Source organism: Dermochelys coriacea, chromosome 3, assembly GCF_009764565.3.
Source record: "Dermochelys coriacea isolate rDerCor1 chromosome 3, rDerCor1.pri.v4, whole genome shotgun sequence".
NCBI classification, from domain to species: Eukaryota; Metazoa; Chordata; order Testudines; family Dermochelyidae; genus Dermochelys; species Dermochelys coriacea.
Genome location: NC_050070.1, coordinates 3,284,994 through 3,298,619, shown reverse-complemented (window position 1 = coordinate 3,298,619; position 13,626 = coordinate 3,284,994). Strand labels below are relative to the sequence as shown.

The 13,626-nt window shown below is 58.5% G+C and overlaps 1 protein-coding gene across 1 annotated transcript in view; it reads right to left on the bottom strand.

Annotated features, from left to right (window-relative positions):
- The window catches only part of LOC119852576 (exostosin-1-like), a 41,709-nt gene that overhangs the window by 26,755 nt on the left and 1,328 nt on the right, over nucleotides 1-13,626 (bottom strand). The window contains exons 2-4 of the mRNA XM_038393923.2: nucleotides 3,412-3,544; nucleotides 3,118-3,225; nucleotides 1,445-1,564 (exon numbers count right to left, since the gene is read on the bottom strand). Of these exons, the coding sequence (XP_038249851.1) occupies nucleotides 1,445-1,564; nucleotides 3,118-3,225; nucleotides 3,412-3,544 (361 nt within the window). The remainder of the gene's footprint in view (nucleotides 1-1,444; nucleotides 1,565-3,117; nucleotides 3,226-3,411; nucleotides 3,545-13,626) is intronic.

The following is a 13,626-nucleotide window of genomic DNA, read 5'->3' as shown; positions in this document are numbered from 1 at the left end:
CTAGGGACAGAACTCTGAGGTGTTTCCAGGCCGTGTGAGAGGCAGCTTGTCCTTGGGACAAAGAAAGAGACGCCACGTGGCAAGAGACTATAAAAAGCTGCTGCAGCTCCTCCTTCTTGTCTTCAATCCTGCTTCATACCTCTGGAGGGACTTGGCTACAAACGGAAGCTCTACAGAAAGGACTGAAAGACCCATCCCAGCTGGGGATGTTCTCCAGAGACTTGATTTGAACCTGCAGTTTATTCCATCACTGCTGCAAGTCTGAACCAAGAACTTGGCCATTACTGTATGTCATTGATTCCATTGAACCAATTCTAGCTCTTGTCTCTATCTTTTTCCTTTTATGAAGAAACCTTTCGATTTTAGATTCTAAAGGATTGGCAACAGCGTGATTTTTGGGTAAGATCTGACTTGTATATTAACCTGGGTCTGGGGCTTGGTCCTTTGGGATCGAGAGAACCTTTTTTCTTTTACTGGGGTATTGGTTTTCATAACCATCTGTCCCCATAACGAGTGGCGCTGGTGATGATACTAGGAAACTGGAGTGTCTCAGGGAATTGCTTGCGTGACTTGTTGTTAGCCAGTGGGGTAAAACCAAAGTCTTCTCTGTTTGGCTGGTTTGGTTTGCCTCGGTGTGCACAGAAACCCCAGCCTTGGGCTGTAACTGCCCTGCTTTAAGCAATTTGTCCTGAATTGGCACTCTCAGTTGGGTCCCGCCAGAACCAGCCTTGTTACAAGCTCCCAGCCCAGAGGATCCCAATGTGCTTTTCAGACAGCATGCACTGCTGGGTGTCTGCCAGAAAATCCACAGCAGGGTCTGGGAACTGGCCACCTCTGTCCTGGCTCCCCAAGGCCCTGCCCGAGCCTCCACACAGGTGGTGGCTCCAGGGGTTTGTCGTTACTGTTAAACAACCTCATCACCGAAACCTCAGCCTGAGCTGTCCCTTGAGCTTGACTGTTCTAGAATATTTCCCCGCAGGGATTGCCAAGCCCCCCTCCGAGACACTCAACCCATCTGACAGCCAGGGCTGCAGCTCATAGGAGCCACTTGTTCTGACTGCCAGGATGAGTCAGCAGATGAGCTCTGCACCTCCACACAGGTCACAGATCCTGACCTGGGTGACAGCTCCCTTGACCCAGCAGCGGCATGTCAGCACTGCCGACCCCTCTTCCCCTCTGAGAGTAAGAGAGATATAAGCAGAGCCTAGGTCTCGGGCAGACCCTAATGCCTTCCACCATCCTTCAAGGGGAAGGAGCAAGGTGCCGGGACATCCTCTCCTCCCCGCTGAGCGTCTCTTGTTCTCCCACTCAAGCCATTCTCCTGCCCTCCTCCACGTTCCGGTGCACCAACCAGACCCACTGTCTCCCCCACCAGCCCTTCCCCCATCCTGAGTGAGGGGACAATGGCTGTAACCGAGGAGCCCACAAAGCCGGGAGCACTCGCCTCGAGGGTCGTCAGCACGATTTTCTCTACCGAGGAGAAATAGGTCTCCCACAGGAACTGGGTCTGCTGCCGGAGCGCCAGGACTCTGCCGTGGTCTATGGAGCGGGTTATCGACGGGATCTGGAAGAGAGCCAGGGCGGGGGGGTGAGGGAAGGTTGGTGGTGGGCTAAGATGACCCCCAGAGCCTCCCCCCAGAGCCAGGGACGGGGCAAGCTGGCCAGGGTCTCTCTTGGGTAAGTGCGGCTCTGGGGACACAGGCTGGTGTGGGGCTGGAGGGCTCAGCAGCCAACGCCCCAGATGGCCAGGGAATCTGACACCGGCTGGGGGAGCTGAGCCCTTGAAGATCTGGCCCACAGAGTCAACGATCACACTTTGTACCATTCACTAGGTGGCCGCCCATGACTGGTCTTATTGTGCCCATTTCACAGAGAGGAAAAGGGAGGCCCAGGGTGGGCAGGCGCTGAGCGACCTGAACCTGCCCCGTGAGTCAGTGGCGGAGATGGGAACAGGACTATCCGGAGCCATGCCCCAGACCTGGGTCCTGCTGCCCCAGATACATGCCCCGGCTCCGGCAGCAGGCTGGGTTTGGGGTGGGACAACCACCCGACCCCCTATACTGCTCTCAGAGCCCCGCATGGCCTGGGGATGGGGCCACATTCCCAGGAGTTCAGGCTGGAACAGTCACAGGGGCCTGGCAGGGGCCTGAACGGGGGGAGGGTGTCCCCCAAGAGGGGGCCCAGCCAGCCAGTGGGGAGGTGCACAACCTCTAAGCCAATGTAAAGGCAGCATTAATCTGGCTGCCACAATGCAGGCAGGAGCTTGGCATGTTTCACTTGCATGCAGCTCTGCCAGTGCCCCCCAATTCCGATGCGCAGCCCCCTGCTACCCCAGCCCTGGGTTCCCCTCCCCCAGCTCTGCCAGTGCCCTCCAATCCCAACCCATAGCCCCCTTCTACCCCAGCCCTGGGCTCCCCACACACAGCTCTGCCAGTGCCCGCAATCCCCACCCACAGTCCCCTGCTACCCCAGCCCCAGCTCTGCTGGTGCCCCCAATCCCACCTCACAGCCCCCTGCTACCCCAGCCCTGGGTTCCCCTCCCCTAGCTCTGCCGGTGCCTCTGGGGCAGAGAGCTCAGAGGGCAGAGCTGGGATTGTAGGACCCCTCTGTGCCTTGGTGCCAAGGAAGCTAGAAGCCAGGCCTGGCTGAGTGCCGGTCACTGAGGTGCTCCGCAGGTCCCCATGATGCCGGTGTGGGTGCGAGCCCAGCCTGGCACTGCCCTTTGGCACCAGTGCCCCAGAGCCAGCTCCCTTTCCCCCAGGGTTGGGGGGGATGCACAGCGCCCGATCCTGCCTCCTTCACACGCTGCTTCTCGCCCTGCTCTCCTCGGAAAGGGTGGGCCCTGAGGAGCGGGGGGCTGGGGGCTGCAGTTGATGGGGGTTCTGGGGGGGTTAGGGCTCCCGCTGCAGGGAGAAAGCGGGGGGAGTCTCATTAGTGCACCATGAAGCTCACTGTGGTTCTGGTCCCCACCTCACCCACCCGGCCAGACCCCGGCATCAGGCCCACGGAGCCGTGAGCAGGGGCGACCTTCCTGCCACGCGGGGTGTGTGTATGTCTCAGAGGGGCCAGGGAGTCAGGCAGCCCCCCCAGGATGTGCAGCGAGTGCGTGGCCCCTACCTGGAGGAGGAGTCTCTCGTCCCCAATGATGGCAGCCTTGTTCCAGTCGATGACCTCGGAGAAGGGCAGCTCCCAGCTGTTGCTCAGCAGCACGGGGATGCAGGCGGCCTGCAAAGGGGGGACAGGGTGGGGTGAGCCAGGTAGGGGTGTGCGTCCGTCTGTCCGTCCAGCGGCGGACGCACACAGCAGCCGGGACAGACGGCGCCACCTTTTGCTGGACGCCACGTGGCTGGGAACCGGGGCGGGGGAGCAGCACAGGGGTGAGGAGGAGGCCTGGCACGGGGCCCAGCTTACCTGGAGAGCTTCAAGGAAACGGAAGGACCCCAAGCGCCGGCCCCGCGGCACCAGGCAGAAGCTGGAGTTTTGCATCAGCTCCTGGGAATCGTACCTGCGGGGCGGGGAGACAGGAGTCAGGCGCCGGCTGGAGCTGAGCCCACACGCAGGGGTGTGACTAGCTCGGCCCGTCCTAGCTGGGGTGACTCAGGCAGGGCTCCATGTCCTCGTGCTGCCCCCGAACCCAGAGCCCTCGTACGCTGCCCCCCAACCCAGAGCCCTCGCACGCTGCCCCTGAACCCAGAGCCCTCGCACGCTGCCCCCTCCGAACCCAGAGCCCTCGCACGCTACCCCCAAATCCAGAGCCCTCACATGCTGCCCCCCAACCCAGAGCCCTTGCGTGTTGCCCCCCAACCCAGAGTCCTCGCACACTGCCCCCCCGAACCCAGAGACCTTGTACGCTACCCCCTGAACCCAGAGCCCTCACATGCTGCCCCCCAACCCAGAGTCCTTGCACGCTGCCCCCCAACCCAGAGTCCTCGCATGCTACCCCTGAACCCAGAGACCTCGCACGCTGCCCCCAGCAACCCAGAGCCCTTGCACACTGCCCTCCTACCCAGAGTCCTCGCACGCTGCCCCCTGAACCCAGAGCCCTCGCATGCTACCCCCTGAACCCAGAGCCCTCGCACGCTGCCCCCCAGCCCAGAGCCCTCGCACGCTACCCCCGAACCCAGAGCCTTCGCACGCTGACTCCCCAACCCAGAGCCCTCGCACGCTGCCCCCCAACCAAGAGTCCTCGCACGCTGCACCCCCAAACTCAGAGCCCTTGCACGCTGCCCCCAACCCAGAGTCCTCGCACGCTGCCCCCCAACCCAGAGCCCTCGCACGCTGCCCCCCCAACCCAGAGTCCTCGCATGCTGCCCCCCAACCCAGAGCCCTTGCATGCTGCCACCCTGCCCTGAGCAAAACACCTGCCCCCTGGAGCCCAGCCCCTCTTACTCCCCAGCCCCACGCAATGGAGGGGCCATGGGGTCCTGGAGACAGTCCAGGACTGTTTCTCAACCCTGTCAGGGGAGTTCAACTTGCTTTGCTCCTGTCACCATCAACAAGCAGGGGGGCCGGGGCCCAGCCCTTTACACCTGTGACCCCACAGCCGATGGGTGGGAGAGGAAAGCCAGGCGAGTCGGGTGTTTGGGACCTGACATCACTAACACGAGGGCAGTGGGGACTGGAGGTTCCAGGGGACTGGGCTGCAGCTGAGCTAAAGAAATAACTCCTATCAGCTGGCAGCAATAGTAGGCTGTTACCTCCTACTTGAGCCAGCCCCTAGGTTAGGGTACAACATGCACTGGGCAAGCGTGTTACTCTGACACCTCATCCAATTCCTCCCGGCAATGGCAATAACAAGCCGCTTCTCTCTTGGGCCCAGCCCGAGGGAGCGGAGGCAGGAGTCACAGAACGAAGTCCCCTGGCCTGTGTGCCATGCTGGAGGTCAGATGGTTCTCAACCTTCCCAGACTCCTGTACCCCTTTCAGGAGGCTGATATGTCTTGTTTACCCCAAGTTTCACCTCACTTAAAAACAGCTTGCTTACAAAATCAGACATACAAATACAAAAGTGTCCCAGCCCACTAGTGCTGACAAACTGCCGACTTTCTCATTTGTCTCTAGAACTTTTAGTTTGTACTGACTTCCCTAGTGCTTTTTATGTAGCCTGTTGTAAAGCTAGGCAAATATCTAGATGAGTTGATGTAGCCCCTGGACGAGCTCTGCGCACCCTAGGGGTCCACGTACCCCGGTTGAGAACAGCTGGTCTGGATGATCCTTAAACCCTTCTACCCTGAAACTCAATGACAGACTTGCCCTGTGTTTTACCCTGCAGGGGGTTCCCAGGACCTCTCAGCAAGTCTGCAAAGCCTCGTGTTAGCAACACACGATGCAGCCAGGGCAATTTAGATCCCCCCCCCTTCCCGCTCATTTATTGTGTCCTAAAGAATATGGGCTCCCAGCACCAATGACACCCTTACCGATTCAGCAGGACAGTAGCCCAGGGAATAAAGCCCCTCTGCTCCCATTTGCAGAGACCTGTCCCTCGTGGGCAGCCTCCACACTCTGGGCCCCCCCGGAATTCAGCCTTAAGTGGGCTAGAAACATCCCTGGGAATTGGGAGCCCAACCCCACCGCTGCCACGGGCTACTTTTCTCCAGGCCCACGAGAGAGGCAGCTGAGTCAGTAAGAGGTGGCGACTCCCCGATCCCATCGGATAGAGGAGGGTTTCCATAGGCAGTGGGGCGATGCTCAAACAAGAGTCATCTCCCACGCAGGGCCAGTGAGAGAGGGAGCAGGCAGGAGGGTGCAGCTTTGCTAGCCAGGCCACCAGCCACCAGGTGATTGTCTCGGGGTCCCAGGCCCGCCCCCCTGCAGTTTGACGGGTCAGGCTCATCTAATCATGTTTCCAAGGCGCTTTAGGATCTTCCACCCCCCTCAAAACCCTAGCCCAACGCTTCCGCAGTTTGGCCCACATTGGCCTCACCATGACTCTTCGACCATCCCTGTGAAGGTCATCACCGAACAGGTCACTGACTCCATTTGAGGCTAACCGATTTATTTGGGCATAAGCTTTCATGGGTAAAAAACCCACTTCCTTGGCTGCATCTGAAGAAGTGGGTTTTTACCCACGAAACCTTATGCCCAAATAAATCAGTTAGTCTTTAAGGTGCCTCTGACTCCGTGTTGTTTTTTTGGATATAGACTAACACGGCTACCCCCTAATACTTGACTCCATTTCGTACCACTCACGCATCAGTCAGATACAAGTTACGGGGCGCAGCACACACGTAACTGGGTTAGCACCTCTGGCCTCTGCTATCCAGGCCGTCAGACCGGAGGATCTAAGGACCCTTTCTGGCCTTACATTCCAGGAAGGGGTAACGATGATCAGACAGGATGAGCAGCATCCGACTTGAGTCCACCAGAGCTGCATGGCTTCCCCGCAGTCCCCTGAGTTCCGGTGGTTTTGCAGGCAGCAGGCACCCGCGTAATAAATAAATGAATGTTGATGAAAATTCCCTGAGCTTCTGACAGAATTATTAAAATCAGCCTGATGGCTTAATGGGCTGTCACTCACGGAGATGCTGCAGCTTGTCGCTGATATGTCAACAGCCGCATCTGTTACTCTTAGACATGCTCCCTCCAGCAGAGATGCCGACGTGACACCTTAATAGGCTGGTGCGGACGTACAGCATGTCTCCAAGTGCTTGTTGGCATTCGCCACGCGCCCGCGTTCTCCATCCTTCCCCAGCGAGCCAGGATGTTTTTCTTTTCGATTAAAGGGGATTATGTAAATGTGCATGCAAAGCAGCTGGGGCTGCAGGCACCCGGGTAGATGCCAGCACAGAGCTTAGTTGGGAAGGTCTGTGGGTCCCTGGGCTCAAGATCAGAGGAGGGGTGATGGTCCTGGCTCTAGGATCAGCTGCCTGTCAGAAATTGACTGGAGTTCCAGCCCCACATTTGGGGCCCCCATCTGTAAGGACCCTGTTCCGGAGTCATCAGCAGAGATCGAACCCAAGACTGTCAGCACAGGTCCACACCTCTCACCCTGGCACCCCCCATAGGGTGGGCCTGCCCCCTTGCCACGCTATCCCCCAGCACTGGGACCGCAACCCTCACCTTGCAGCCCCCCCATGGCGCAGGTGCTTACCCCTCGCCCTGCCACCCCAGCCAGCATGGGCCCAGGTAACATGCCCACGACTGGCGGCTGGCCTGTGCTCTGGAAGGGAAAGCTGGCCCACCTCTGCGGACAGGAGGCTGTGTCGCCGGGATGACCTCCACCTCAGCAGAAAGGGGATCAACCTCCCAGGGGCAGACTGGCCAGGGTAGTCAGGAGGGGGTGAAAAGAGAGAATAAATGAGCACGCAGCACAGAAACCAAGAGGGTGAGAAGAAAATCAATCAAGGAACCAAAAGGACCTGCAGCGAAGACATTTGCGAATTGCCTCCATCCCAAGGTTAGGAGCCTGGGTAACAGACAAGAGGAACTGGCGCTGATCACTTACGCCACTAGTTGGTATCACTGAAACCTGGCAGGACTGAATGTTAAAATCAATGGTTATGACCCACTCAGGGTAAGAGGAGAGGGGCACTGTATGTCAAAAATAGCATTCCCTGTTTCCAACTCACTGTTAACTCAGGTCACAAGCTTCCGGGGCGGTGAACTGGGGCTCACGCCCAGATCTGGAGCGCCAGGCCTGCCTGCTGGCACAACGGGGAACAAACTCTTGGATGCAACAGGGAACAGGCCGTGAACATGGACAAGCAGCCGGAGACGCCAGGGGCGGACGATGGGAATGGAAGTCCCAGGCCAAGTGCTGGAAGTCACAGTCCGCGTGATCCCTCTAGCCTTATAAGAACGGCCATGGGGGTCAGACCAAAGGTCCATCTAGCCCAGGATCCTGTTTGCCGACAGTGGCCAGTGCCAGGTGCCCAGAGGGAATGAACAGAACAGGGAACCATGGAGTGATCCATCCCACCGTTAGGAGGATTGATTTATTTTGCAGTCAGGAGTGACAAAAGGTGGGTGGGACACCAGCACTGGAACGGTGGCCCCACTCCTACCCCACCCCTTTCCCCCAAAGCCTGGCCCCCATGCCGCCCTTCCCCCGAGGCTCTGCCCCCCTTGCTCCTCCCCTTCCCTTCCCCCCTGCCGCTCGCCCTTACGGCCATGGCCCCCTGACCCCAGCTGTTCCAGAGCCCCCGGTTGCAGGAGCCCGTGGGGCTCTAGTCTGGAATCAGCAGCATTTGGTGCTGCAGAGACACATGGAATAAGAGGCAATGTGATGTGCCACAGATCATGCAGGGGGTCGGAAGCAGGACCCAGACATCCTGACCCCCCATGTTCTAACCACTACACACAGCTGCCCTCTAATGCAATGAGAATTAACCCGGCCGTTCCAAGAGGGTCTAATGCTACCGAATTTTGAACCCAGAGTCTCTCCCCAGTGCCGCAGTGTAAATATGAACCCTGGGAAGGGGAGCGCTCTCATTCCTCCGCAGTGCGGAAAGCCCCCATCAATCCGCAAGTTCCCCCAGCAACATGGCAGGCAGCGCCAGGCCATGGCCCTGAGCCACCACAGAAGAGATTGATGGTCCAAGTGCCCCCCACCCACCCACCCCAGGGATACCAGGTGCTCACTCTGCATTCAGCCAAACTTTTAAAGGGACGGAGCCCTGATGTCTAAGCTGCTCTCCCCCTTCAACAGCATAGATCCAGCCCCTCGGTGCAGGTGGAGTCTGGGGCACTTTCTGATTCTGCTGCTGTAACCCTGACTCGCCTTTCTGGGGGTGGGGAGGGAGAAAGGCCTAGTCATGGTTAAAATAGAGGGAGCCAGGAGTAGAGCTCTATTCCTGGCTCTGCTACTGAGCCACGTACCTGCGGTGCCTCAGTTTCTCCACCTGTACATGAGGCTAAAGCTGACCTGCTTCCCAGGGGCGAGGGCCTCCTTCCAGCTGCCCCCCCAACCCATCATCTCCCAAGCGGGGAAAACATTTGGAGATCCTCAGGCTGATGGGGCTAACGAAGGGCAGAGGACGGGGTTAATAAGTTCTCGGTGGGGGTTACACGTTGGAACCCCTGAGGGGTTCTGAATTCAGCGGGGGGGAGGGCGTGAGCCTCGCTGCCCTGGCTAAATTCCTTCGGATCCTGCCAGTCTCCCACTCCAGCTGCCCAGGCAGCTTCAGCTGCAAACAGGATCCATCTACCCTCCCTGTCCGACTCTTTACATGGCAGCCTCTTTCACAGGTGCTGCGCCCCACCCCAGAGGTGGCTGGATGTCCGTGGCGGGTAGCAGTCTGGGCCGTCTGCAGAGCGCTTCGGGACCCCTGAGGAGAGGGCAGTCATTGACTTCCAGCTAGGGCAGAGATAAGGAGCAGCTGAGGGCCGGTCACAGGACAGAGACACAGTGGAGGGCCTCTGTGTATTTCTGGGGCTCCCATCACTGCAGCATGTGAGCGCCCCACCAGCACGAACAAACCTAGCCTCACAGCACCCGGGCAGGGAAATACTCCCCCCCCCCCCCAGTCATAGAGGAGCCGGGGGCCCGGAGAGACTGACCGCTGTGCCAGGGTCACACAGAGCGGAGGACTGGACCCTCCTGATCCCCAGCCCAGTGCCCTGCCCGCACCGATCCCCGCTGCCGAGAATCCTTGGGAATGGCCTGCCCCTAAGGAAACCCCCTGGGCAGCAGCTGGCCCACGAATTAAATACAACCCCCCCGCCAGGCCGATCAGCAGGTAGCCGCATGGCTCGGGGTGTGGGCAGCCTCAGGAGAGCAGCAGGGAGCAGCCCCTGCCAGGTGCTGGAGGTCGCCATACTGGTGGTGGCGTGTTTTCCTGGGGGGAGGGGGGGTGCCATTGTGTTGCCTTTAGGATGAGCTCTAGAACACTGTCTCCCTACCCTTAACATTCCCAACCCCCCCGCCCCGGATGGTCAGCCACATCCTGTGTCCCTTTGTCCCCAGTTCTCCTGCTGGGAGGCCGTGCTGTGGTGAACAGCTGCTGAGTTCCACCCAAGAGGTGGCTGCATCACAGGAGCGGAGTCTAGCGCTTTCTGGGCAGATGGGCCCCTGTGGGACAAAGTGTGCTGTGGACCCCCAGACTGGGATTTCAAAGGGCTCTCGGGGAGCCGGCTGCCTGACTCCGATTGAACAGCAGAGAGATCCGAGCCCCTGCCCCCCTCCCCGGCTCTGTGAGCAGCTTAACGCCTGCCTCCTATGGGGAGACATCCCTGGCATGAGCCCACCGGGCACCCCGCTAGGGCCAGGAATGAACGTGGCAGCTGAGCGAGGAGCCCAGCATTTAGGGCGGATTAGTTAATTGTCGTGCTGCTTGGTGTTAATTACCCTGTCGGAGGGATACTGGAGGGGAAAGGCTGTACAGTAGTGAGGAGAGCTGGCGGAGCGAGGGACAGTGACAGATCATAGCACTGGCTTGCCTCGCTGCCGGACCCCCAAAGGCTGGAGCAGCCTGGGTCCGAAGCGAAGGTGGCTTCCAGACTCTCCTAATGTGCTTTGATGTATTTATGTCGCCATTTGTCTTTGTGCCCATATTATTGCATTCCAACCCCTGCCCAGCCCTGTCAGACTCCCACTCCTTCTTCCCAGGGGCACACATCAGCTACAACGGCTGGCAACAGCCCGTACCAGGGCTCTGGTCAACCCAGCCGCGCGGTCCGGGCCCACCTTCCGAAACAGGGCTCTGTCCGTCCACAGTCCGCAAGCAGGGCCCGATTAACACAGGGGCTTTAGGGGCTGCAGCCTAGGGCCTCGGGCTAAGGGGGTCCCCGCAAAAATAAATCCATAATTATATACGATTCAGGGGTCACCAACCTGCCGATTGCGATTGACTGGTCGATCCTGGAGCCTCTGCCAGTCAATTGCAATCTCTGGACTGCTAAAAGCTCAGCGGTGCAGCAGGGCTCAGGCAGGCTGCCTGCATGCCATGGCCCCACACTGCTCCCGGAAGTGGCCGGCTGCGGGGATGGAGCTTGCAAGTGCAGACAGCGCACAGAGACATGCTGCCCCGCTCCCCAAGGGGCGCCAGAGAAGTGCCAGCAGCCGGCCACTTCCGGGAGCAGCATGGGGCTATGGCAGGAAGGCAGGCAGCCCGCCTGAACTCTGCTGCGCCAGGAGCCACCTGTGGTAAGCGCCTCCCGGCCGGAGCCTACACCTTGCTCTCAGCTAGTTAAGGGGCTCCTGGGGGACATCAGCAAGGCAATAACTAGGCCTGATTAGAAGGGAAGAAGAAAAGGCCCTAGACCCACCTGCCCCAGCCCCGGTAACGGAGCCAGCATCCCCTATGTGGCTCTAATTAGCACCTGAAATACTCTTCCGGCTTTTCAGAGCAAGCTGTGAATTAGCCACAAGGGGCAGGCAGAGAATCTCCCTCCTGTTGCAGGCCGGACGTCGGCTTGACTCAGGCGGGAGCAGTGGGAGGCCAAAGCCAGTTTTCTCTGGGCAGCCTCCCACTTTCCCATCTCTCCCGGGAGGTGGCTGCGCCCCACGATTCCAAATCAGCCGAGAAGTGCCATTGGAAGCCCCTTTCCTCTGTGCCCTAATCTCACTTCTAAGCGGATTAGCTGGCAAGCGGCTCCCGCTACCCGCCTGTTTTTCGCCTGTGTAACAAGCAAGCAGATCAGTTACATTTTCGACGATTGCATTAAGCCCGTTTATGCCAGGATGCATGAACAGCGCATCAATCCATTAAGTCATTAAAAGGCAACAGACAATTTAAAAATGTATTATCATTGCACTTGGACTACTTCTGGCAACAGCTGCTGCTGAACCAGAGACCCTATTAAGCAGGGGGTGAGTGTAGGGTGTAATTCATATGTGCAATGAATTATCCTGTGTAAAAGGAGCTGGACAGTGGGGAAAGGTGCAGGGTGTGTATGTTAAACATCATGACAGTGGAGTTTGCAGCCCTCTTGGAAAGACTGGGACTGTTTGCTGTAGGGCTGAGACATGATGCAGAGCTACAAATTAATGAATGGCGTAGAGCAGGCAACTCCGGCGCTCCGGTTCAGCCTCTCATAATGAAAGAACAAGGGCATGTGCTGAGAAAGGCAGCAAAACAGGATCAACAGAAATACACACAATACGCGCATAGCCTCTGGAACTCCCTGCCACAAGATAGGGTCACGGCCAGGAGTCCAGCAGAATTTGGGAAAGGATTGGACTGCGGCTAAGGAGAACATCTGGAGTTCCAGCAGAAAGGATTTAAGCAAACCAAAGCTAACCTGTTTGGAAGGGAGACACATCTTTGTGCTTCCGGACACAGGGTTTCCTTTGACTGCTGGGGCATTGCCCCAGGGGGAAATTACTCTATGACTGCTGACTGCAGGGTTCTCACCTCTTCCCTGTAAGATGAACACCCGAGCAGCTGCACCCCACAATCCCCCAGCAAAGAGCAGAGGAATTGTCATCCCAGATCAGACCCTTGGCCCACCGACCACAGCCTCCTGGCCAACGCGAGACTCTGCAGAGGAAGATGTGATTTGGGTCTGTGGCAGGAGCTGCGTCCACACGGCAGGAGGACAGGGCTTGGAGTGGAGTGCCGGCAGGACATGGGCTCTGACCTGCCCCCCAAGCAGGGGCCGAAGACCCAGGCTGACCGAGTCAGACTCATTGGTGCGTGGATGGAAGGGACGCCTGGGCTCCAGTGTGCACCAGAACCCGGGCTGAGAGAGCAGTGTAGACGTATCCTTAGCGGGGCTGAGCGCTGTAGATTAGACACAGGGCATCTCTCTCTCCCTTTCCCTGTCCGTATCTCTCTCTCTCACCCTCCCCACATCGTGTCCAAGATCTGTTGGCTCCAGGTTGTGCTCGAACAGGCCGATTGCCTAAAGCTCCCTGCCCAGCCTCGCAAGAAGAACAAAGGAGAGTGAGACAAGGGGCAGAGCAGCTCGCAATGATCAGAAACGCCTGCCCAGCCCGTGCCCTGAGCTCCCATGGACCTGTCTGGGGATGGTGCAGAGCCCAGCCCCGTGTTTCAGCTAGTGTGACCCGCTGCTCGAGTGTGTGTCACGTTCCTATCCTGGGGTGTCTCCACAGAGGCCATGTCTTCGCTCAGATCTTAACACAACCGACTCATGGGAAGAAACCATCATTTTTCTTAGTGGGGAACCTATGGCGGATACCAGCCTACTACTGCTGCCCGCGAATGGGGTTACTCCTTCAGCTGAAGTGACAGAGGTTGGCGCTGTGGTGCTCCAAGTCCTGTGTTGAAGGCCTGTTGATGGTCTGTGGGAGGGATTGCTACTCTAGTATCTCTGAGCCCTGCCAAACTCTCTCCCTATTGCGTCCCCGGGTATTTATGCTGGGCACAGCACTGGGTATCTGCCCTCCTCACATGCCAGCCCTAACCTTCCAATGACTCCTCAGCATGGTAAGGGCCCTGCAGGGTGACACTCCACCTCAAAAGCAGCTCTCTCAACTTCCACCACTGTTTGCAGGGGCAGCCCAGAGGCAGGGCTATGCCCCATGGACTGACTCTGGGGAGGAGCCATAATGCTAGGTGGAACAAACACCAAGTGTGGTTCTGTTGGCTGTGTAACGTGATAGCTAAGAGTGTTACCACCCCCTCTCCTGGCTAGTCCACTATTGGATAATAGTCTACTACTGCTACCAGCTAAAGGAGTCACTCTTGTAGGCCTGGCGGAGGTCTGTGCCGCGGGGCTGGAGATC